This window comes from Hyperolius riggenbachi, chromosome 11 (assembly GCF_040937935.1).
Source record: "Hyperolius riggenbachi isolate aHypRig1 chromosome 11, aHypRig1.pri, whole genome shotgun sequence".
Classification (NCBI taxonomy): domain Eukaryota; kingdom Metazoa; phylum Chordata; class Amphibia; order Anura; family Hyperoliidae; genus Hyperolius; species Hyperolius riggenbachi.
Window position 1 is genome coordinate 135,914,803 of NC_090656.1, and position 26,321 is coordinate 135,941,123.

General features: G+C 41.1%; 1 protein-coding gene and 1 long non-coding RNA gene across 7 annotated transcripts in view; one reads left to right on the forward strand and one right to left on the reverse strand.

The window, feature by feature from the left end:
* The window catches only part of LOC137538339 (solute carrier family 22 member 6-A-like), a 275,461-nt gene that overhangs the window by 81,144 nt on the left and 167,996 nt on the right, over positions 1–26,321 (reverse strand). For 3 of the 6 annotated variants that reach the window (XM_068260438.1, XM_068260439.1, XM_068260440.1), the window contains exons 3-4: positions 2,936–3,115; positions 305–408 (exon numbers count right to left, since the gene is read on the reverse strand). In XM_068260438.1, coding sequence (XP_068116539.1) covers positions 305–408; positions 2,936–3,115 — 284 coding nt within the window. Of the gene's footprint in view, positions 1–304; positions 409–2,935; positions 3,230–26,321 lie in introns of those variants that run through there. The other 3 variants (XM_068260441.1, XM_068260442.1, XM_068260437.1) reach the window with 2 other exon arrangements.
* LOC137538342 (uncharacterized) overlaps positions 1–26,321 on the forward strand; it is a 38,699-nt gene that overhangs the window by 7,802 nt on the left and 4,576 nt on the right. Inside the window, exon 2 of the long non-coding RNA XR_011024756.1 lies at positions 20,394–20,630. This is a non-coding gene — a long non-coding RNA (uncharacterized lncRNA). The remainder of the gene's footprint in view (positions 1–20,393; positions 20,631–26,321) is intronic.

A 26,321-nucleotide genomic window follows, 5' to 3' on the forward strand; every position in this document is an offset into this window, starting at 1 on the left:
AATCCATACGCTGTCTCTGAGGTTTGGGGAGGATGAGCGGCACCTGGGGTGGCAAAAAACAGGTGTCCTGTTGTCGGTTTGCCTGCTGCGTAGCGCTGGGCTTAGCGGAGCTCCGCTTCGCTCACCCTTCCATGTAGGCGCCGGAACCGGAAGTCAATACCACTTATCTCTTAAGTGTGTGACTCATTTAACATACATCTCCATTCAACAACCATATATCTAACACATAACTAACAACATAGGTTATTCTAGCAATCTCTGATATACACAGTAATTCAAAATCCAGTCTTTGGTATAATCTTACCTATCTGCAAGAGGTCCATACAAAATTGCCCCCACCAGCACTCCAGCCATGTAAATAGATTGAGCTAGTTCCTTCATCCATTCTCGATCACATACCAGATCCCACTGTATAAAATGGGAAACCATGAGGCAATAAGTTTATAGTAATTAAAAGGTAGACAGTCAAGACATTCGGCAAAATTTACCTTTTTAATTGTATTCCTTGTTCAAAAAAAAAAATTGACATCTGACCAATTATGCAGGGTATGTTTTCTCCCTGTCATGTACCCAAATGGGCCCCACCAGCTAGCCATCGTGCCCCCTTTGTGCCCCCCAAAATTTGTTTCTGAACCTCGTATGCCCGTCATGCTCTCAGGCGTTCAGGAGCGTGATCCACAAGGGTTTGCTGAGTAGACAGAGCGTGTGTCTCACTGTTACTGGAACCAGATGGAGCTGTGAATGTGGCCTTCAGTGGCAGCATGGAGGTGAGGCCAGGTCACCTTACAGATTATGAAGGTATGAATTACCGTACTTTTAAAATTTGTCTCACTTCAAAGCTCCCATGATATCAATCACTGGTTCTGCAGAGTTGTGTTGTAGGGGTGTAGGATGGGGGACCAGTCAGCAAAACTGTTTCTATAACAGGAACCATAGGGGTGTAACAGAGTAGCACTTCAATATACCGACAATACAGAATAGTAATCAGGGCTTCATCATGCGCAGACTTACTGTACTTTTACTTTCATTCGCGCTGCAGGAAACACACGTGCCCTTGCAGTGCACAGCACTGGTGTCTCTATGCGATTCTTCCCGATGCGGTTGTGATTTCCATTCATTATAATTAATAGAAATTGCAATGAGTTTGCGAGAATTTGTTGGCAACCATGCATTGCGATTCCTCAGTGAATTACAACACATGGATCAGGACATCAAACAGTGCAGTCTATGCACTTCCAATGTCCTTGTGGATCATGTAGCATAATTTTGCCGAAAACTTGGCTGAAATTGCGTGTGTTGGATCACTTTTGGTTCTTTCTGTCCTCCAACCTTAGTGAACGAACCCAAATGTGTTTCTACCTGTAATCATTAAGTCTGTTCTTATTTTTATTGCCCTGCTATTTACATTATGTCATGTAATGCTGTCATCCTCTCAACACTTGCAGCCATAAGTCTTGGTGACAGAGAATTCCCTGTTCATTATGTCATGCTGCCCCTACCCTGTGGAATTCCCTGCCAAACTTAATCAAGAAAGCTCGAATCCTGGACCCGTTTAAATCAAAACTGAAAAGCCACCTGTTTAGTCTGGCATTAACGATCACATAACTTTTTCCCTGTACACAGGCATCACTATGTACTGCTCTGAGACAAGATTATGCTCTTTGTTTCCTATGGGGGGGGGGGAGCTTTACAAATGTTTTGTTGTTTATTAATGAGAATGCATTATTCTGGGTGCAGCAAATGTGACTTATGATTTACACTCTGTGTTCTGCCTACTTCACTCCCGCTTTCTAATAAAATCAGTGGTTTGGGATATATACAGACCTGGTCCTGTAGCAGTCACATAACACTGTATAAAGCACATCCGCCCCCACTGTAAATGTTCACATAATAGAAACACCTGAAATTCTCTATCCTAAATTATTTGAATTCTAGGGAGATTTACAGGATGACTCCAACTGGGACCCTGACAGGGAGGAAAAACAAATGGAAGTTGCAACTCTTCCCCATTGAATTAATGTTTTTTTCTTGTTATCTGTATTACAGCTGGCAAACTTTCCATTAACAGGAAGAGAAGGTTAGTCACTAGTATAATGACAAAGCAGCAAAACAAGAATAAAACCCAGACAGAGGCACTAGTGTTTCTGCACAATGGGGAAAAGAGGCACTTAGACTTGGCTTTGTTATTACTTTTGCATGATTATTGGCCTGAAGAAGTGGGCAAGAGCTTGCGAAATGCGTCACCATATATATAAAAACTTGTGGAATTTTACCTAGTGTCATCCTTTTAGGTAAGCCACTTCTTCATTTTTATATTTGATTTGTTTTTAATCTTACTTTTATCCATTTTTTTCTCACGATTCTATGTTTATTTTAATTCTTAACTTCCATAAAGTTGTTATTGATCCAAAGAGTTGGAATGACTATCAGCAATGATAAGTAAATGCTAAACAAAATGTACAAATAAGTTCCTGGCAGTAATTAAGTTAAATTCTATCTGTTGTCACAATCATGTTGTTCAACATTTATCCTCTTTCCCCCATTATGTTTCTCACCCTTTATTAGAGGGACATTGGTCCCCAGCTCCATATGTTAATAGCTGGTTCCCTTATATATCCAAGAGAGCGACCACATTAGAAGACCTAAGGCTCACGCCAGTGGTTTATACTTGCCTTACTGGTTGGTTGCTCCCATCAGCAACCTTTTTAAGTACTCTTCCATCTCTCTGCACCATTTGTCCTCCTGTTGTCTCTATATGTTTTTAAGGTGGTGTGTCATCTTGTTCTACCTCGTACTAACTTCCTACACTGTATACAAAACTTTAAAAAGTATATATATTTTTGTAGAATCTCTCATTTAAGTCTTAAGATTTGCTAACAGAAAAATAATGCATAATTTACTCCACATGCAAAGAGCTTTGAGTTACAACACTTACCTCACTAATAATGGTGGATGTGTATGTACTTAAGTCATATTTCCAATCCCCTTGCTTGCAGGGTTCTGTCCTGTTGGACAGCGGTGAGGGATAACGATTGCAGGAGTCATTTGGTAAGCTGTGATGTTCCCATGTCACGTTAGATTGGCACTCATATGGAGGCATTGCAGCTGTGAAAATCTGCATAAGGTTATGAGTGGCAACAAATAATAGTGGGGAAGAAAGAATAGATAACAAAATACACTGAAAAGGAGAGAACAGGCTGCCTTTGTCCATAGCATCTTTCAGCGCCATTAATAACCTACTTTATTCTTCCAATAAATATGCCTTGTAGCTATATTTTACGGAAACTGTTCTCTCGTGACTCTAAAGCCCTCCAATGGTTAAGTAATCTGACTTCTAAATAAAGAAGATTTTTAATGATGGAAATTCCAAAGTGAATTTGCTTGCTGCATAATCGTGTTGACCAGTAACCAGATATGTAAACTGAACTCTAATGATGGATGATGTCCTGGGATTTATAATTCCATAAAGTAAGAGCTTCATTCAGTAACTGAAGGCTGGGTTTTAATACTTGACTTGAGATAAAGAATTTCCTTCTCTTAGAAGAACCACATAAGAGTGATATCCAGTGAAAATGAAGGTATCCCAGTGTGCATTGCTGTCCGTTGGCAAGCAGTTGCCTTCCAGTGGCTAAGACAAGGATGCTGTCTTCCAGTTACCCCAGATCCTGTGACTAGTGTGGCTTCATGAGATAATGCTCTTACCTTTAGATTAAGGCTCTTTAATAAATAAGGTAACTTTGTATGTTGTCTGCACAAGACTGAACCCTGTTGATGTAGGTTTGTCCTCAGGTGAATAAGACCCAGTTCTGTGCAGACACGTTTGATTTCAGGGCAGGATGTAAATGCTTGCATCTGTGCCTAAGAGTAACTTCTTACAAGGATGTGATGTGAGGCGATAATGAAAATCTTGCTCCAACATGTGGAGCCCATTAAATGACTAGATACTTTGAACTGATGTTATGTAACCCATCTCACACAGGTAGAATGACAAGGCATCTTTTCACATTGTTAAATATTCACATTTTCCTAACTAGGGATGTTTTAATGTAAAAAAGCTTTGTTAAATAATAACTTCTCTTTATTTGCAGAAAGCCTTACAGCTTAGTTCACATGAATGGGTGTGAAGCATTGCAGTTATCAGCTTCTAGATAGGGATGGTCAGTAAGATGAAAATCATTCCCAGTTGATGCAGAATGATGCAAATTTGTATGCAGATGTATGTATTTTGAAAATGGACCAATCAAATGCAGCTAAGGTGACCTCCAACAGCCCAGGCTACAGTAGAAAGCAGCTGAAGGCTTTTACAGGACTGCGCTGCCATTGTGTCTTATTTGTAGTGATATCAGAAGCCCAGAGCTGCAGTTGCTCTGGGCAACCTGTGTAGCCTCTTCCATTATTCAGCTACCAGCCTTGTTGCTCTCGGTGGTCAAAGTATAACCCCCAGGCATTACAAATGTATAGTTCTGCCCATAATTATTCATACTCCTGGCAAATTTTGACCTAAAGTTACTTTTATTCAACCAGCAAGTATTTTTTGCTAGGAAATGACATAGGTGTTTGTTTTTATTCATACCCTCAATAATCAATAGAAAAGCCTTTATTGGCTATTACAGCAATCAAACACTTCCTATAATTGCAGACCAGCTCTTTGCATGTCTCCACAGGTATTTATGCCCATTCATCTTCAGCAAAGAGCTACAAATCTTTCAGGTTGGAGGGTCTTCTTGCCATCACCCTGATCTTTAGCTTCCTCCACAGATTCCCAATTGGATTCAGTTGTAGTCTGCTAACCATTTCTTCACCACTTTTGCTGTGTGTTATGGGTCATTGACATGCTGAAAGGTCCACTAGTGCCCAATACCAAGTTTCTCTGCAGACTGCCTGATGTTGTTGTTGAGAATCCTCATGTATTTTTCTTTTTTAATGGTGCCGTTTACTGTGATTAGGTTCCCTGCTCCATTGGCTAAAAGACACCTGAAAAAGCATTAGGTTCCCACCACCATGTTTGACAGCCGGGATGGTGTTCTTTGGTTTGAAGACTTCTCCTTTTTTACGCTAAGTGAAGGAAACATCATTGTGACTAAACAATTACATTTTTGTTTCATCTGACCATAACACAGAAGACCAGAAGTCTTCTTCTTTGTCCAGATGAGCATTTGCAAAAGCGAGCTTTTGTGTGCCTTATCTGGAGAAGTGATGTCCTCCTTGGTCTGCATCAGTTGAACCAAGCAGTGTGCAGTGTCCATTGGATTGTCTGCTTTGAGACGTTGTCACCAGCAGAGCACAGATTCACCAGGATGGCCTTGGTGGTGATCTTCTGATTCTTTTTCACCTATCTCACTGTCCTCTGGGCCAGCACAGGTGTCACTTTTGGCTTCCGACCACATCCTCTGAGATTTTCCACAGTGTGGAACATCTTGTATTTTTGAATAATACTTTGCACTGCAGCCACTGAAACTTTAAATTTTTTTAGAAATGGCCTTGTCGCCTTTTCCTGACTTGTGAGCAGCCACATTGCAAAGCCGCAAATCCTCACTGAGCTCCTTTGTCTTAGTAATGACTGTCCACAAACTTACTGCAGAGAGCTGCTGTTTTTACCCTGTTGAGTTGATTAAAACAGCTGTTCCCAATTAATCAGGGTAATTAGGATGATTTAGAACATCTTGGATTATTTGGAATGGTATAGAACTTTGGGCTTTCCCACAGACTGTGACAGTTTGTGAAGGATATAAATAATTTTGGACTGGACACTTTTTACTTAAATTTATATAAAAACTGAGAAATGTTTTTTTTCCCCACAATAATTCCTCTTATACATCATCTTATTATCTTTTGGGAGACACCTATGCCCTTTTCCATTACAAAAAAACTTGGTAGTTGAATAAAAGTAACTTTAGTTCAAAATTTGCCAGGGGTATGAATAATTATGGGCAGCACTGTAAAATCTATTGACTTATTAGACATCTGGAGTACCGGTATTTAATATATTGCATTAGGAAACCTCTGTCCCTGTCAGTATGAAAAGCAGCAGTAAATCCACATTAGAGGAACTAACAATTCCCCACTCTACCTAGACCAACAAAAATCATCATAATACCAAAGCAGATAAAAGCTAAGACCTCCTCTGTAGAAAATATTTTTGCATACATAATACACTGTGTTTTCAGCTACTGAAAGTGAACCATGCTCAAAGAAAGTTTTTAAAAAGACAACAGACAGTTGAAAGGTGATAAACCCCCGCTATCCTTGCTCAGCTCCCTAATTATGGTCATTCCCAAGGAGGACAAGGATCCACAATTACCCCAAAGCTATAGACCCATTTCCCTTCTAAACTCCGACTTAAAAATAATTACTAAAGTCCTGGCCAACCGCCTTAACCCTATTTTGGTCTCCTTGATCAACAATGATCAGGTTGGCTTCATCATGGGCTGTCAGAAGGGAAATAATACCAGAAGAGCAATCAGTCTAATTTCCCTTATGAATAGATCTGGAAAACCTTCTCTGCTTCTAAGTTTAGATGCAGAGAAGTCATCTGACAGACTATCATGGCCCTTTCTTTTTTCGAGTCCTTCATCTAGGGCCCGTTCATATGCATTCTCTGATTCCTCCACTCCTCTCCTTCCACGGCGATTAAACTGCCATTTGCTCCCCCTATTCCCTTTAATATCTGTAATGGTACGAGACAGTTATGCCCCCTTTCCCCACTTCTCTTGGCTATAACTATCGAACCATTGGCATCTGCAATCAGATTCAATTCTGATTAACATGGTATAAAACAAGGAAGCTATGAATTCAAGATCTCTCTGTCGCAGATGACATTCTCCTAACTATTACGCAACCCTTACTATCCTTACCTGTTTTACATGCTACCATTAAGATTTACGAATCCCTATCAGATTTCAAATTAAATCAAGACAAGACTGAAGCTCTCCCAATTAAAATTCCTCCTGCTCTATTAGCTACTCTAAAGATTCATTACCCATATAATTGGCAGACCCAGACACTAAGATACCTAGGGGTCTATCTCTCAACAACTTACTCCTCCTTATATAAGCACAACTTTCCCTTGTTAATACACCAAACCCTTTAGGACCTTCATAAGTGGACTTCCTACAAGATTTCCTGGATAGGCAGAATCTATTCATTGAAAATGAATATCTTACCATGCCTCCTATACCTATTTGAAACCCTCCCGATTCGGGTCCCCTCAGCTCAGCTGTCCAGGCTACAATTTTGAATTTTTGAAATTTGTCTGGAACCATACACAATCAATTCTCCTTTCTCCAAGAGAACAGGGCGGTCTAGGCCTTCCCCATCTGAAACTTTATTATCAAGCTGCCCACCTTAGACAGCTGACTGAGTGGTCCGATCTGACAGTCTTCACCAAATAGGGTCTTATTTAAGCTATAAGCGTTTCCCCTATTTCTTTAGCTTCTCTGATGTGGTCAGAACCGTACCCTAACCTCCCCACGTCCAGCCTTTTACCTACCATTTCTTTTTCTCTGAGTGTCTGGAGATCGGTTGCTCAAATAGCATTTTTACGATCATTACCCGCTCCACTGTGCCCAATATTGGGAAACACAGCCTTCCCTCCGGGGATGCATAATACTTTTAAAGCAAGATGGTATCATCTTGGATTCTTTAAAGAGAATCTGTATTGTTAAAATCGATCAAAAGTAAACATACCAGTGCGTTAGGGGACATCTCCTATTACCCTCTGTCACAATTTCGCCGCTCCTCGCCGCAATAAAAGTGGTTAAAAACAGTTTTAAAAAGTTTGTTTGTAAACAAACAAAATGGCCACCAAAACAGGAAGTAGGTTGATGTACAGTATGTCCACACATAGAAAATACATCCATACATAAGCAGGCTGTATACAGCATTCCTTTTGAATCTCAAGAGATCATTTGTGTGTTTCTTTCCCCCATGCACTGAAGTTTCAGGCTGCTCTTTTCTTCCTGCAAACACCTTTGCCCTTGTTTGTAATTCCTCAGTATGTGAAAGCCCAGCCAGCTCAGAGGACGATTTATCCAGCTGATTAGAGCAGCTTCTCTCTTCTCTCTTATCTAAATAACACACAGGCAGTGTGCATAGAGGGGCCAGAAAGGGTGAGTTCATAGCAGAACCACAACACTAAAGAACTTGGCAGCCTTCCAGACACAGGCCGACAAGTCTGACAGGGGAAAGATACATTGATTTATTACAGAGACTGTCATAGTAGAAAGTGCTGCAGTTAGCCAGAACACATTAGAATAGCTTTTGGAACATGTAGGATGATAAAAAACAGGATGCAATTTTTGTTACGGAGTCTCTTTAAGCTACGAAACTGGACCAATCAGTTGACAGGTAAACTTATTGATAAATCTGCTCTGGTGGCCAAAATAACCTGTACTCCCCAGACACAATGGTTCCCTATCTCTCTTGCCTGTATCACTATGAGAAATTCTGTATAACTATTGCAATATGATGTTTCTTTTTTGTGATGACTTCACTTATCTTTAATTAAAAAAAAGTGTTACAAAAAAAAAGACAACAGACATTCCACCTAGCAACAGTACACATCACTTGGCTCCAGCTAAGGGGTGCGTCTTTATGAGCTTGTTCCAAGAACTGTCGCCATAGGGATTGACAAAATTTATAGTGTGTGTGTTTGTGTCTTAAGGCCTAGGATGAAAACAAAAGATTTAATTTCATTTACGCATTTTATCATACAGTGATAATAAATGAGGAAGTTGTAGTCAAGTAGTAAAATATTTTAATCTCAAGTGATAAATGGTTCTCCTGTAGACTGATCTTAAAGAGACTCTGTAACAAAAAAAGTCCCCTGGGGGGAACTTACCTCGGGAGGGGAAGCCTCAGGGTCCCAATGAGGCTTCCCCCATCCTGGTAGCTGCAGGCAATCCAATGCTTGCTCCCCCGAAGCGTCCCGCAATCCTGGCTCGACAAATCTGACAAGGCTTGATATATTTACCTTTCCGGCTCTCAGCACGGAGATAGGCGGAAATAGCCAAACTGTCGGGTCCGCTCTACTACGCAGGTGCAGGAGACTTTTGCTTGCACAGTAGAGCGGAGAGCCGATACTGCGTCTGCCTTGGAGCCGGGAAGGTAAATATTTACATCCCCGCTATTCGGAGGGTCACCGCGAGACCGTCGTGGGACACAGGAGGACGGGGAAAGCCTCAATAGCATCTAGAGGCTTCCCCCAACCGAGGTGAATACCCCCCAGGGGAACTTTTTAACGTTACAGGTTTTTAAAGTGTTTTAAAACTCAACATTTCCTCTTTGCTCTAAAAAATGTGCAGCATAAAATCTACCACCACAAAAAAATTTGTAGCAGACCAGTATTAAAACAGTTAAACACAGCACTTTGTTCTTTCGTGGAATGCTCCTTGCTTCAGTGGGCAGCTTCTGGCCGCATCCTAAGATGTGATAACATTATCTTTTGTTACATTCCTTTGTAAGATACATTTCGTAAACATTAGCTAACTACGTAAACTGAGCTGTACTGAGCTGAGGAGCAGAAAGAGAAGTGATCACTAAATAGATATTTGATATATAAATACAGCAGCTATGCAATAAAATGCAATGGCAGCTTTCAGAGCAGATAAAATGTACTTTGGGAATTTTTTTATATATAAACAGACAGACTTGTGCACAAAAGCAAATATGATAACTGTATAGTTGATAAAAAGTAGGAAAACACATTTTTATTGAATGTTATGTCAGAGTTTTACTCACTTTAACCTCCCTGGAGGTAATCCCCAGCTTGGCTCAGGCTAGCTGCCAGGCAGAGTATAGCACGCAGCAGGAGCTTTTACTCAACTCCCAGGGGATCCAGACGTCAATAGCTGTTATCCTTCCTGTCCTCGGAGGCTCTGAAACACTCTGATGAGATTGCCGTCATTGATTACTCCAAAGAGTTACAATGACACCTGGAGGACGGAGGTAAAATTGCAGCACTGGAGCCCAGGGAGGTGAGTGAGAGCAGGGGCTTCTTGTGGCATGAGTATTTCCTGATTTTAGGGTCTGAAACCTTTTAAAAAGACCCTAAAATCCAGAAATAATCATACCACCAGGGGGGTTAAAGAGACACTGAAGTCTCCTAAAAATCCTGTTTTTATTTTAAAAATGTGTTTAACGTTACTGTCCTACCTAAACCACTGCATCTCCACCGCTGTACACTAATTAAATACCCCCTAACTCCCCCTCCCTCTACCCCGCAAAATCCACGACTTTCTTGGTCATGGATTTTGCTGCCCTGTGCGCTTCCGTGTGAGGCAGAGCTATGAGCTGCAGCTCTGCCTCTACACGCGTCTGTCAGAGCGTATCTCCGCCTCTCCCCCGCCCCTCTCAGTGAAGAAAGGCTGAGAGGGGCAGGGGAGAGGCGGTTATCCGGGCTGACAGATGTGCTGAGAGGCAGAGCCGCGGCTCATAGCTCTGCTTCTCATGGAAGCGCTGCCCGGATTGCCCCCCGGGGAGTTAGGGGGGATTTAGTTAGTGTACAGCGGCAGGGATGCAACGGTTTAGGTAGGACAGTAATGTTAAACACATTTTTACAATAAAAACAGTATTTTTACGAGACTTCAGAGTCTCTTTAAAGGGAGCTTGAGCCAAGTAAAATTATTTAAAATAAACTCATGATGTACCTACAAATGAATATTACATCCTTATCTTGCCATCAGTTCCCCTCAGAAGCTCACCATTTTCTTCTAACAAATATCCCTTTTAGTTCTGATCTAGTCAGAACTGGAAACCTTTAGGCAATTTACCAATACATCAGTTGCTGTCAGTTATAAATGAAAAGACAGCTGATATGAAAGGTAAGGTCCATATCAAAATTACAGACTACAATTAACAGGCTGACACATCATTGCATTCCAGCAGTTCTGGAGGCGTGTTTAGTTACAGGGACAAAAAGGGATAATTTGCATATTTAGCTTTGAGGCATCTTGGGAGACAACATATGCTCACTTCAATCCGAATACTCACAAATACCTTCTGTTTTAATAAGGTAAACATTTGTTTTACTATGCACTATGTAAGTGAGAAAAGTAATGTGGAGGTTTGCAAAGACTTCCCCTTCATAAAGTGGCCTTGAAGAAGATTAAGCTGTCTCCCCGTCTCCCCACACGGTGCAGGCTCTTTTTTAGGGTGAGTGGTGTTCCCCACCTGGTTTTTCAATTCTTCTGCAGTAGCACTTTATATTTTCAGCACCTTAGTGATTACAGTACTATCGATTGAACAGCAGGTTCATTCTCTGACACACTGTTGTATAGACAGGCTTAATTGATACTAGGGCCCTTATTCAATTCCCCTTTTCTCCTGAGTTTTCTCCTAGGTGATATTTTCACAACTTGTCATAAAATGCCTTTTAAGCCACCAGCAAGCAAGATAACACCCAACATATATTTAAAAGTACTTTTTTCACCAACTTTTGTGTACTTTTTCAATTGTAAAGTGCTGAAAAGTTAGTTTAAAGAGAAGATGAAAGTTTTTTCCTAGGAGATAACTCAGGTGAAAAAATGTATTGCATATGGGCCTAGGGGCCATATGCAATTCACTTTTTCACCTGAGTTTTCTCCTAGGTGATATTTTTTAATTTGTCAATAAAATGCCTTTTAAGCCACCAGCAAGCGAGAAAATACTCAAAATAATTTTGATAATATTTTTGCACTTACTTCTCAGTACTTTTTCAGTTGAAAAGTGCTGGAAAATTATTCAAAATAGAAGATGAAAAATTATCTCCTAGGAGAAAACGTAGAAGAAAACTGGAATTGCATATGGCCCTAGGGGCCATGTGCAATTAACTTTTTCACCTGAGTTATCTCCTAGGAGATAATTTTAATCTTCTCGCTAAACTAAATTTTCAGAATTTTACAATCGAAAAAGTACCCAAAAGTAAGTGAAGAAGTATTATCAAATTTATTTTGAGTATTTCCTTGCTTGCTGGTGGCTTAAAATACATTTTATGACAAGATGTGAAAATATCACCTTGGAGAAAACGTAGGTGAAAAAGTGAATTGCATATGGGCCTAGGGCCCATATGCAATTCACATTTTCACCTGAGTTTTCTCCTAGGAGATAATTTTTCAACTTCAATTTAAAATAACTTTCCAGCACTTTTCAACTAAAAAAGTACCAAAAAGTTGGAGATAAAGGACTATCAGAATTATTTTGTGTATTTTCTTGCTTTCTAGTAGCTTAAAAGGCATTTTATTGATACGTTTGAAAATATCACCTTGGAGAAAACTCAGGAGAAAAAGTTAATTGCATATGGGCCTAGGGCCCATATGCAATTCACTTTTACTCCTGAGTTTTCTCCCAGGTGATAATTTTAAACTTGTCAATAAAATGCCTTTTAAGCCACCAGATATGACTTTTTCACCTACTTTTTGGTACTTTTTTAGTTGAAAAGTGCAGGATAGTTATTTTAAATCAAAGATGAAAAATTATCTCCTAGGCAAAAACTCACATGAAAAAGTGAATTGCATATGGGCCCAGGTGTCTATCAACCAGTACGGCTAGGATTCATAGATTTGTATGCACTAGACACTTTGGCCCATATGCAATTCACTTTTTCACCTGAGTTTGAGTTAGGTGATATTTTTAAGCTTCTCAGTAAAATGCCTTTTAGGCCACCAGAAAGCAAGAAAATGCTCAAAATAATTTTTATAGTACTATGTCACCTACTTTTTGGTACTTTTTTAGTTGAAAAGTGCTGAGAAGTTACTTTAAATTGGATATGAAAAGTTATCTCCTGTAAAAAAGTCAGGTGAAAAAGTGAATTGCATATGGCCCTTTGGCCCATATGCAATTCCACTTTTCTCCTGTGTTTTCTCCTAGGAGATAATTTTTCATCTTCTATTTAAAATAATTTTCCAGCACTTTTCAAAGTGCAAAAGTACTATCAAAATTATGTTGAGTATTTTCTTGCTTGCTGGTGGCTTAAAAGGCATTTTATTGATAAATGTAAAAATATCACCTAGGAGAAAACTCAGGTGAAAAAGTGAGTTGCATATGGCCCTTTGTCTTACGGATTATGGGCCATGTGCAATTCACTTTTTTTTTTTTTTCACTATTAAATCTTTTATTTGCAAAGACAAAAAAGTTACAAACATTTGGAGCGAAACATAAAGTATCTGAGAAAGAGGAGCTTACAATACAGGATGTAGCTAGCATCTTGATGTATTTATAACCTATTAAAGCAAGGCAGTGGGGCGAAAGTAGTACAGTACAAAGTCAAAATTCAGATTATAATAACATTATAATGGAGATTGGGGTAACTCACATGCCTTGCTAAGGCATAGATGACTAGACAATGTACAGTGCTATGTCCATGTATGCATCTCCCATGTGCCATAACGCAAGAGTAAAGAGCAAGGGGGGTATGGGAGGGGGAAAGAAGAGAAAGGGGGGGAAGGGGGTAAGGGGGAAGAACGAAAGCGATTATTGAGCCATCAGCTCCTTGTATTCATCTGAGCATTGGAACTCTGTCCACACCGACCAGGTAATAGCGTATTGGTCTGACCGGTCTGTTGAAAGAAGGATCAATCTTTCCATCGTGTCAATTGTGTCAACCTTCTGTAACCAGGCTTTAGTGGTGGGGGGGGTCTGGGACTTCCAATGCAAGGGGATGAGGGCCCTCGCTGCATTCACCAGATGTATTGTCAAGGATTTTTTGTAGCTTTTGACTGAGGTAGTAGTGTCGTGCAGCAGAAAGAAGCTCGGGCTGAAGACTAATGTGGAACAAGTGATCTTTTCAATTAGTTTGTGAATAGATTTCCAGTAGTTGACCAAAGAGGGACAGGACCAAAACATATGGAGTATATCCGCATTTTGGTTTCCACATCTCCAGCATGAGTCTGAGATGGATGGAAAGATCGTATGCAGGAGGTTAGGGGTTCTGTACCACCTGGTCAGAATCTTGTAACCTGTCTCCTGTGTTGAGACGTTTAGTGAGCCTTTCTGGTTGAAAATAAAGATATTATGCCATTGATCTTTGCTCAGGGAAATACCCAGATCCCTCTCCCACTTCTCCTGAAACCTCAATCTGTCAGGGCAGGACGACATCAGTATAATTTGGTATATTTGTGAGATCAAATGGTCAAGTGGGGCTGCAGATAGGATCAAATTTTCGAAAGGCGTAAGAAATTTTGCCCAATTGAACTTACTTTTCAAGGAGTTAAGGTAGGAGCGTATATGAAAATATTGCCAGAAGGTAAGTTTTTTGTCTTCCCGAAGTGTTTGCATTTCCCCCATACTTTTCACATGCCCACCTGTAATGAAATCTAAAACCCTTGGGCAGCTACCATTAGGCCATGCCTGCAGGAATGGTATGTCGGCTGCTGATACAAATTTAGGGTTTGCTATTAATGGGGTGAGTTTGCTGGGGAAAGCTGACAGCCCAAGTGCTGGAAGGTGCTTCCGCATAGTTTTGATTGAAGCGGAGAGTAGAGGGTTGTTCCAGGATTTAATCACCTGGCTCGGGGTGTCAGCCCAGCCCAGGGTAGAAGCCGGGGAATTAGCGATTACCTGTTCGATGAGAACCCATTTTTTGGGGGACGTGACATTCGCCCATTCCACCACTCTTGAGAGTATGGAAGCAAGGTGATACCTAAATAAGTCTGGGAGACTCATACCCCCCGAATCTTTGGGAAGGGATAGAATAGTGTGTCTAATACGGGGAGGTTTGTGACCCCAGATAAATTTGTCAATTTGGGTTTGAAGCGTGCGCAAGAAGGAGGCGGGAAGCATGATCGGTAGACACTGGCTAATATATAAGAAACGGGGTAGAAGATTCATTTTGACTGATGCCATCCTGCCAAACCAAGACAGGTGAGGCCTCTGGCCCCAGGACAGAAGATCTGCCCTGAGGACTTCTCCAATCCGAGTAAAGTTCGCTTCAAATAATTTGTGGAGATCATTGGTGATATCTATCCCCAGATAGCGCAGTGATTTATCGGCCCAGAGGAAGGCAAATGAGGAACAGCATTTTTGAACCGTCTCAGTGTCCAAGGATATATTAAGGGCCTGTGATTTGTGAAAGTTTATGCGCAAGTTAGAGATTACCCCAAATTCCTCGAATCTCTTAATCAGTTGAGGCAACGAGGATTGTGGGTCACTCAGATAAAAGAGTAAGTCGTCTGCGAAAGCTGCAACAACATGATAAGATTCCCCAATACACAGACCATTAATTGTCTTGTCCTCTCTGATGGCATTCAGGAATGGCTCTAAGGTGAGAATATAGATCAAGGGTGAGAGGGGGCACCCCTGCCTAGTACCATTGGTGATTGTGAGCGGGGCGGATAGCACCCCATTTGCCTTGACTCTGGCCGAAGGGTTAGAGTATAAGAGACTAATCCATCCCTCCATTGCCGAACCTATGTTAAGGCGTGACAGGGTGGCACGGATATAATCCCATGCCACCCTGTCAAAAGCCTTTTCTGCATCTGTAGACAATATAAAGGCCCCCTTGGCTGATTTTTGAGCATAAGAAATGACATCCACTGTCCTCATGACATTATCTTTGGGTTCTCGTCCAGGGACGAAACCAGCTTGATCAGGATTAATATGTTTAGGAATGTGTGGGAGCAGTCTATTTGCCAATATTTTTGCCAGGAGTTTGGCATCTAGATTTAGGAGCGAGATCGGGCGGTAATTAGAACAGTTTTGGGGGTCCTTACCTTGTTTAGGAATCACGGCAATATGGGCTTCCAGAAATTGTCTGGACGGGTGAACACCCGGCGAGAGCGTGTTAAATGCTGCAACAAAGGCAGGGGCAAGAATACCACTAAAGGACTTGTAGTACTGAGAGGTAAAACCATCTGGCCCCGGGGCCTTCCCTGGTTTAAGGGCTTTAATTGCGCTCAAGAGTTCGTCTGTTGATAACGGCGCTTCTAGGTCTTCTTTGTCAGAATTTGTTAGGTCTAGGGGTTTAGAGTATTTAGCCAGGAATTCTGAGATTAAGTTTTGCCTTCTAAGTTGTTGATTTGGGTCTAGTTCCCGGGAACGCAGATTGTATAAAGAGTTGTAGTAGGAGCGAAACTCCTCGACTATCTCATCAGATCTTACCAGCTTTCGTTGTTGTTTATTAATTACAGATGGAATTTGGGAGGAGATCATTTGCTTTCTCAAAGCTCTCGCCAGGTATTTTCCCGACTTATTGCCGGATTCATAAAATATGCGCTTGCCATTCAGTAGCTTTCGTCTAGCTTCTGAAAATAATAAATGGTGAAGTTTAACCCTGGTGGAGTTCAGTTCCTCCAGGGTCTGGACAGCCAGTGAACGTTTGTGCAGGGATTCCAATCTCGTAACCTCAGACATTAGCTTGAGGATGCCCTCATCCCGTTCTCTTTTTAGTTTTGCACCCATTCTAATCAAGTTCCCCCTCACCACCGCCTTATGGGCTTCCCAGACCGTAAGGGCTGACACTTCTGGACCCGAGTTGGTAGCAAAGTAGTCTGAGAGTGTATTAGAAATTGCTTCTCTTCTGCCAATATCAGAGAGCAAATTTGGGTTAAGCCTCCAGCACCAGGTTTTAGATGTTTTGTTAGAGAATTGGAGATTGAGGAATACTGGGGCATGATCTGAGATAATTTTTGTGCCGATTGAGGCACTCGATATCATAGATAAATCTCTCTGTGACAGAAAGATGTAGTCAATTCTGGTGTGTTTGTTATGCAAAGGGGAGAAAAAGGTGAAATCTTTCTCTGTTGGGTGTGAAATCCTCCACGTGTCCATCAGGGTCAGCCCTTGTAAGCTGGATTTGATTATATTCAAGGCTCGATAGGAGATTGAGGATATGCCGTTGGAACAGTCGAGTAGGGGTTGAAGTGGGACGTTTAGGTCTCCACCCACAATCAAAAGGCCTCCGCAGAAGACTAGCAATTCAGAGAGCACTGACCTCATAAACGTAGGTTGGTGTTGATTAGGAGCGTATAGTGCCACCAGGGTAAACTGTCTTTCTCTGATCATACCCTTAACAAATAAGAATCTCCCCTCTGGATCCTGTCTGACCTCTTCCATTACAAACGGGATGCGTTTGTGTATGAGAATGGAGACTCCTTTGGTTTTTGTAGTAGGGGAGGTGGAGTGAAATGCTATCGGGAAAGCAGAATGGAATTTTGTAGGTATATGATTTGCTCTTAGGTGGGTCTCCTGAAGGAGTGCAATATCCACCTGTTCTTTTCTTAAATACTCAAACACCATCGACCTTTTCTCAGGAGTGTTAATCCCATTTACGTTGAGGGATATAAGTTTTAAGGAGTCCCACCCTGATGTGTGGTTTTTGTTGTGGGCTTGACTCGCCATGTCTGATAGGCTTCTAGTAGTGTCAGACAGGATCCAATAGGGGTCAATTGGAGATGGCTCAAGAGGACAGGAATGAAGAAAGGTATAGATAAGAAGAGAAAATATGAGAAAAGCAGGGAGCGCCCGGCACATGGGCAGAATTGGATGTTTTTACTGGTATGAACAGTAAATTAAAAGAAATAAACCCGCTCAGGAACGACTTGGGGGGTCGCTCCTGGACTTCAGTGAGAGATCAAATGGTCAGTGTGTAAATCAATACACACTAGGCGGGAAGGTGGCAATTGACACTCTATAAACAGAAAAGCAGCGATTTAACCATGTAACCCGCATAACCCGTCTGCGAGGGAAATAAAAATATTCGTTAGGCCCTAGACATATAAATGCAGAAATAGCTGTGCATGTACATTTTAAGCTATAATTGTCAAATTATTAATCTAACCAGGAGTCCCAGATAGGCTAACCAAACTAAAGTAATGTCAGCAGTAACTCTGACAGGTCGCATACTGAAGATATAGTATAACAAGTGCAATGAGATCCTCCACAGACCAACGTGAGGTGGGGAGCTGTGGCATAGTTGCATGCAAAAATAAGAATAAAAAAATCTTTTAAAGAGTCGTTGTCAAACCTTTGGAAGGAAACAACCCAGTGTTAGAGTCCAAGGCATACCCAGAAGAGAGGTGTGGGGCAGCGAGGAGATTGCAAAGGGCAAGAGCCCTTGTTACCCTCCCAGAGTTCAGTCATTCTCAGAGTGGTCTTGATTCTGCTCACTAGCTTGAGCTTGTTCAGGCCTACCATCATCTTCCTGACCTGGTCGGGATGGAGTCATCTCAGAATTGTAGCTTTGAGAAGTGGTGACAGAATCCAGTCCCGGGATTAGACAGATACCTTCCCACGGAGGGATCCTCAGAGTAGGTAGGCCTAGGTCTGAACAGAATTCCTCAAGGCCAGCCGAGTTGCGGAGTAGAAACATCTTGCCATTAGTAAAGACTGATAACGCGAACGGGAATCTCCAGCGGTAGGTTAGGCCTTTGTCTTTTAAAGCTTTTAATAGCGGTTGAAGAGCTTGCCTTTTAGATAGAGTAATAGGAGATAGGTCCTGGTACAGATGGATGGGATGATCGTTGAACAGGATCTCCTCTTGGGTTCTGGAGGCCTGCATGATTTCCTCCTTGAGAGGGAAGGACTCTAGACAACAGATGATGTCTCTCGGTTTCTCAGATTCAATGTTGCGGGGTTTCAGGGCTCTATGGGCTCTAACAAAGTTTATCCCATCTTCCGCAGGTCTTTCGAGCAAATCATTAAAGATGGCCGACAGCGCTTTTTTAATGCTCTCTGCCGCTACCGATTCTGGCACTCCTCTCACCCTAATGTTATTTCTTCTGCCCCTATTATCGAGGTCTTCCAGGTGCGTAGAGTGCGCAGAAAGCAGGGCATTGTGTGACACAGCTGTCTGGTGGAGGGCGGAAATCTGTGCGTCTCTCTTGGTGCCCGCAGCTTCTAGTGTCTGCATTCGTCCCCCCAGGGCTACCACTTCAGTGCGGACTTCCGCAATGGCGGCATGCAGTGAAGATTTAATATCTTCTGCCATCGCCCGGATGTCAGCCAGGGTCGGAGGCTGCTGTTGGCGTTCACCCACCTTTGAGCTGTGAGGAGGCGAGGTCTCAGAAGTAGAAGGAGCGGCTTTGGCGTCTTTCTCCTTTGCCGGCGCCATCTTGGCTGGCTGAGTTGCGCTTTTCTGGGATCTAAAGATCTCCGCAACGACTCTTCCTTGCTGCGATGGAGGGAGTTTGGGGTCTGTGAGGGGGCACTGGGAGCTTCTGGTGCTTCTCATAGCAACCAAGGGCCAAAACGAAGCTTAAGGATGTAGCTTCAGACGGGTTCTGTGCGGGAGCTCTGGTTCAGGCAGCCATCTCCTTACAGCGTCAAGCCACGCCCCCTCTGCAATTCACTTTTTCACCTGAGTTTTCTCCTAGGAGATCATTTTTCATTTTCAATTTGAAATAACTTTCCAGCACTTTTCAACTAAAAATGTACCCAAAAGAAGTTGAAAAAGTACTATCAAAATAATTTTGAGCATTTTCTTGCTTTATGGTGGCTTAAAAGGCATTTTATTGACAAGTTTAAAAATGTCAACTTGTAGAAAACTAAGGAGGAAAAGTTAATTGCATATGGGCCTATATATTTTTTGCATTGGCACTTTGTTCTCATGAATTGTTTGTTTTTGTTGAATTTACACTGAATCTTGCTCAGCAACGTCAATACTCCATTTGCATATTACAGTATATTACACTTTTTTGTTACCTGTAATGCTAAGAGAGCTCTGATTACACTCAGACCTGGGAAGATTTTAATGGTTTTATTGTTTTTAATTATTGAAAGAGTTTGTCAGTAAAGTATTATACCAGTTTCTTCACTTAAGAAAGAGGTATTTTGTTACTATATACTATCCCCCAGAGTGGGTATTCTTTTTCTTGTTGCAATTGGTTGGTTTCTTACACTAGAGGAATGAATACAGTCACTTATATAGTGCAGCTCTACTTGTTGATGTGTAGTTTTGAGGAAAGTTATAGACAAGGGGCTCATCCACACCTCTTGCTAGGGATGATGAGGGTAAATTTGATGACATATGTAATGATAGTCCTATGGTTGACTTGGTGTTCTTTAAATATCCCCATTATTAATAAGGGGATTCTAAGATATCTGCCACCCAAAGGTAGAATGAATATAGTAGTACATTACTATGTCTTACCCATCCTCACAAATAATTGAATATTACATATAAAAAAACAAACATCAAGAAAAAATATGTTATGTAAATAAAAAAAACTTCTAACATTATTTTTAAATAATGAACTCAAATGAAACTCCTGGGAATAAAAATAATCCCATGCCAATAATCTAGGACATCATGCACTGTTAAAACTTGTTTGATTGACTCATTTGAAAGAGGAGGTGTTGTTCTATTCAAAACAGATGCACAATCATTTAATGTATTTTTATTACAAATATATGATTGCGTAATTATTAATTATTAAAGGATAGCTGAGGTGAATGGTTATAACACTTTATTTTCCTTCTTTCAGCCTCTAGACCTCTGTGTGGCCCCTCGCCACAGTTCCTGAGTGCTCCACTGTCCAGGGGTCCCCACCATAATGATCGTCAACTGCTCGTGATTGCGCTGACAGGAGTGTCCTATGTATGCACAGTGCTCTCGTTGCCAGGAGTGCAATAGCGTGCATGCACAGAAGTCACCATCCTACCAGCTTGCGAAACTCCAGTGAAGACCCACACAGATTTCTAAGGGCTGAAAGAAGCTCCAGGTAACTAAAGCTTTATTACAACAATTCACCTTGGATATCCTTTAAATATTGTGTAGGATGTTTACTGTGCTGTGTGATATGATACTGTTTATTTTATGGTGATAGTTTTGTTGCAGGCCAACAATAATAATGTGGGATTAGTTTATTGATATTCTATTTCAGTGATTTAACCAGCTTTTTTAATCTTGATGTTTGGTGAACTCTTTAAAGTTTTCTATATTTTTATATGAATGTGATTTTCTGAAGTTCTAAATGTAGATGAAGAAAACCCAGTTAAATAAATAAATACATAAAATGATTCTAATTGGAAACCTATTTATTGAAAAAGAGGTCAAATTACATCTGACAGTGGCAAGTAAGTGAATTGGGCCTTTAGTATTTGGTGCGACCCCTTTTACAGCAAACTGCAACTAAATGTTGGTGGTAATTATTGATCAGTCCTGCTCACTGACTCGGAAAAAGAAACCACTTGCTTTAGGCTTTTGCACCGGGGCCAGCCCTACCATGAGTCCACTTAAAATGATTCAGGCGCCAAAATCTAGGGAGCAGTGCCAGCGATATATCTGAATGGCAAAGTACAGTCAGCAATGTTTTTGAGGGAGAACTGTGGCTTTTACTGTGCTACCCTGCCCTACAAAGCATTGCTGTTCAGTGCTCTGAGGGGGGATTTATGAACTTGAACATCCATCAATGTGAGACAGGTCTTCAGTTACTTTCAAGCAACTGTGACTTTCTTTGTAATTTTTTGGACTATTCAACGCCTTGCAGTTGGAATTATCTTTGATGGCCAGCCACTTCTGGGTAGTGTTTCCCCCCTTTGCACACAATGGCCCTTATTCAGTTCACTTTTCTTCTAAGTTTTCTCCTAGGACATAATGCTTTCATTTTCTCTTTAAAATAACTGTTCACGTTTTTAGACAAACCCCGGTGACTCTTCCTAAAAGTTTTTTCAAGAAACTACATTCACTGATTTCTGGGTTTCTGTGTAGGGAACAGGTCCCAAGGGTGGGTCTTACTACACTCCAGTTGCCAGCAGACCAAGGTGGGTTGGCTTTACCGGACCTATACCTATATTACTGTGCGGCAGTACTTGTCTCTGTGAGATGGTGGTTTTCCCAAGATAAATATAATGCAGCAGTCGCAGTGGAAGCGGCAAGATTAGGTTCCTATGAAAGGCTAACTCTCCTACCCTTTCGCTCCACTGGTTCTGACGATAGATGTACAACTCCTATGATAACCACAGTCAAAGTCTGGAACGACATGCTTAAATATACTGGAGACAAAGATAAGATATCCCCCCATACCCCTCTCTGGGATAACCTCTCTCTGATCCATTTCTGCCAAATCCCGGATCCAGTGTTATGGTCTAGATACGGTATCAAAACGATACAACACATAGTTGATGAGACTGGACTGATACAATTCAACACACTCAAACTTCTGTATAATCTACTTAACAAAATGTTCTTTAGATTCCTTCAACTGCGCCATGCGTACAGTGCGCAATTTCCACAGGGTAATCCACCCTTGGTCTCTGGCAACCTGGAAAAAACGCTAATGGTAGCGGAACTAGATAAACCACTCTCTGTAATTTACTTTGCATTAATGAATAATAACACATATACTATATCTCGTTGTAAATCCCGCTGGAATGAAGATACCATGGGTTTAGATGATGCAGACTGGGATGAAATACTGGAAGAATTTGTTAAAACTCCTATATCCGCTAAAGAACGGCTAATCCAATTTAAGTTCTTACACAGAACATATCTAACACCTATAAGAATGAATAAAATCTCTAGTACGCACAGTCCTAATTGCCCGAGATGCAGTGTCACTCTGGGTACCTATTTCCATATGTTTTGGGAATGTCCCAAAATACTCAACTTTTGGCAAGATATTATCTCTCTAATTAATGAAATCCTAGAAACCCACTTGATGATCTCTCCTAGAATAGCATTACTGGGATTGCTGGATGGTACTCCGGCGAACAAGCATTCGCAATACTTAGTTAAAATTCTATGTTTCTATGGGCGTAAGGAGATACTTCGAACATGGAAATCTGACAAATCCCCATCTTTTAACTTCTGGAAGTGCACTGTTCTAAAAACTCTGCCACTATATCGTCTAACCTACAAGAGCAGGAACTGCCCCCAGCGATATGACAAGATATGGGCACCATGGTATAACAATGTGGATGCTCTCCCAACTGGCCCAGATGATTAATTCTGCTTCCTTTCTGATAGCCTCTCACTTAACTAAGTCTAATCAAGCTTGGTGGCTGCGGCCGGGTGGGGGAGGCGCTGGAGAATCTCTTCTTTCCTTCCTTTCTCTCTTCTTTCTCTCTCATCTTCCTTCCTCTTCTCTTCTTCTTCACTTCCTTGCTTCACGATCCACAGAGTGCTCTGAATTTGCATTCTGATTTTCTAGATATTGGTTACATGGTCAATTTATATACAGACAAGAATATGTATTTTGTAACTTTATTTATGATTTCTGGTACAACTGTATGATCAATACTGATATCTGCAAGCATGACGTCATTTACTTATGTCGGCGAGACAAATAGTCATACACTAATGTAAAGAATGGACGATGGTAACGTTCAGATCTCTATTGGATTGTTGCACTGACTCTCATATTCTTAACCTTGTATATGTATACTTATAAACAATAAAAACTGATTTGTTAAAAAAAAAAAAATAACTGTTCAGCACTCTGCAATTAAAAAACTACCATTAAGTTACTCTAAAATCATTCCCTAAATGTATCCACATGGAATATAGGAGTGTATATTTGGCCTCTTTTCCGACCATACCAGATGCACAGGGTCGATTTCTCATATTTCTCACGGCAGATGTGTATAGTCTCATCCTACTCTCATCCCTCCAGTCCCTTAGCTACTTTTTTTTTGGCTTCTTTCAATCAGGTATTGCAGCTCTCATATGAGGTCTTGTATTTGTGTGGAGACTTTAATATTGCCTTTAATACTAGTCTAGACACCACTACCCCTCATTATGACAAGCTTTCAAAACAGAAACGTTCCACCTTTAATAAATCATTAACCACTCTGTCATTAGTGGACACTTGGAGGGAACATCATGGTAGCTTCAAAGGGTTTACATACTACTACGCTCTTCACAGATCCCATTGCTGCATAGATGCAATATTCACCAATGCTCCCAATGTAACAAATTTACTCTACACTAGGCATATATCCTGTGCATGGTCTGACCACGATATAGTCCTGTCTGTTTTTGATTGTTATACCCCTAAGTTTGTTAGACATACCTGGAGACTTAACAAATCCCTTCTCACTTCACCCAGTAACGTTTTGGAACTTACTCGTAACCTCACAGATTTTTTAATCTTAACAATACGGATGCGGTATCCAGGGCCTCGCTATGGTTTTCACATAAGGCTTTTATTAGATCTCATATTATCCAGTTGGCAGCACAAGCCAAAAAAAGAGCAATCAGAGATACTTCTCAATCTGCAACATAAGCTATCTAGACTAGTAGCCGAACACCATCAAGTTCCCACTCTTATTATTTATAAGCAGCACGGTGGAGTAGTGGTTAGCTCTCTCGCCTTGCAGCGCTGGGTCCCTGGTTCGAATCCCAGCCAGGGCACTATCTGCAAAGAGTTTGTATGTTCTCTCCGTGGCTGCGTGGGTTTCCTCCGGGCACTCCGGTTTCCTCCCACATTCCAAAAACATACGGATAAGTTAACTGGCTACCCCTAAAATTGGCCCTAGACTACAGTACTTACACTACATAATATAGACATATGGCAATGGTAGGGATTAGATTGTGAGCTCCTTTGAGGGACAGTTAGTGACAAGATATTATATACACTGTACAGCGCTGCGTAATATGTCGGCGCTATATAAATACTAAATAATAATAATAATAATAAGCAAATTAAAGATACTAAGTTGCAGATTGACTCCCTTCTCTCTCGACAAGCAGAAAAGCTTCATTGTTGGACTCTCTCGTTGTCACAAACTTCTTAATAAGCCTAACAGATGGTTTTCAGCTAAACTTGGAGTTTAGCAATGACTGAATGCTGTCAGGAAGATTAAATTACAAGATGGTAGAGAAACGTTCAATCTTGACCTGATACACAATAGATTTTTGCAATTTTTTTCACACCTTTTTTGCACCTTTATTTCCGGATAAAATATTGGCGCTAAATATTGTGATAGGGACTTAATTTAAATGGTGTAATAACCGGGACAAATGGGCAAATAAATTTCATGGGTTTTAATTACAGTAGCATGCATTATTTAAAAACTATAATGGCCGAAAACTGAAAAAGAATGATTTTTTTCCCCAATTTTTTCCTATTTTCCCATTAAAACACATTTAGAATAAAATAATTCTTGGCATAATGTCCCACCTAAAGAAAGCCTAATTGGTGGCGAAAAAAACAAGATATAGTTCATTTCATTGCGATAAGTAATAATAAAGTTATAGTCAAATGAATGGAAGGAGCGCTGAAAGGTGAAAATTGCTCTGGTGCTCAAGGGGTAAAACCCCTCAGTGGTCATGTGGTTAAAAGTAGAGTTCAGAAGCACTTATCTACTATCCGACTGGCAGCACGTGATCATGCTGATGGTAAGCAGTTGACTCCGGTGGCAGAGCATGCCTTGCAGGTCCATGGGGGGAGCACCGGGGGCTGGAAGGTTTGTGGTTTATCTAAAGAGTATCTTTCATCTAGGGGTGGAGATATCACCCAAATGCTTCTGAGACAGGAAGCCCGCTGGATCTTTGACTTGGGAACACTAGCACCGGCAGGTATGAATGAGGAACTCTCATTCCTTGGTTTTTTACATTAATGTTCTCTGCGGCTTCTTTCTTATATATTTTTGTAGAGGGTTGCTCAGTAAGTAGGCATCCTCAGCTGCTGTCCAGCATTCTGAACCAAACCTTAGTAAGTAGGGTGGGCCTTTTCCTTTTGTCTTTTCTCTCTCCCCCTTACTTTTCCCAACAGCAATATTTGATTTTTCTCACCCATTATATACACACACACATGCCAAACTTTCTCCTCATCCCTGATGTTGTTTCCTCAAAGATGTTACCATGACGTTTTATGAAGACCTGGGAATTTTTCGTTATGCAGCTGACTGGAGTCGTTTTAATATTAATTTTATTTATTATGTTTAATGCTGCTGTGTTCTCCTATTCTGTTCTCTCTTTTGTGTTCCTTATATCGTTACAGCTAGCCTTCATTCATTTTTGCATGTAGTTTATTATTCCACTCCTCTATTGCTGCCACGTATCATCCAATTTATTCATAGTGGTGGTGTTATTACTCCTGATACCCAGTAGGTGTCACTATATCCTCCAACTGTCTCATTTACTCGGCCACTATGTATCCCTTTCCTTATTGTATTGTCATTTAATTGTTAAATCTCATATCCCTATATGGGACTTAATTAATTATCTTATCATGTGGTCATCCCAAGTGCCATTATTCACTCATTTGGTAACTTATATTGTTTTCCATACTTGCTTTTAAACGTATGCCTGCTCCTGTCCTCATCTAACATGGTTGCGGGTGGGTAGGACGGCTACGAGGGAGGTGATGGCTGTTCACGTCACTGTGCACGTGTTAGCCAATCCCTGTGTGTGGCCACACACTTTGCACTTCCCCCGGACTACGCCCCCCCACCGACGCATCTGTGAC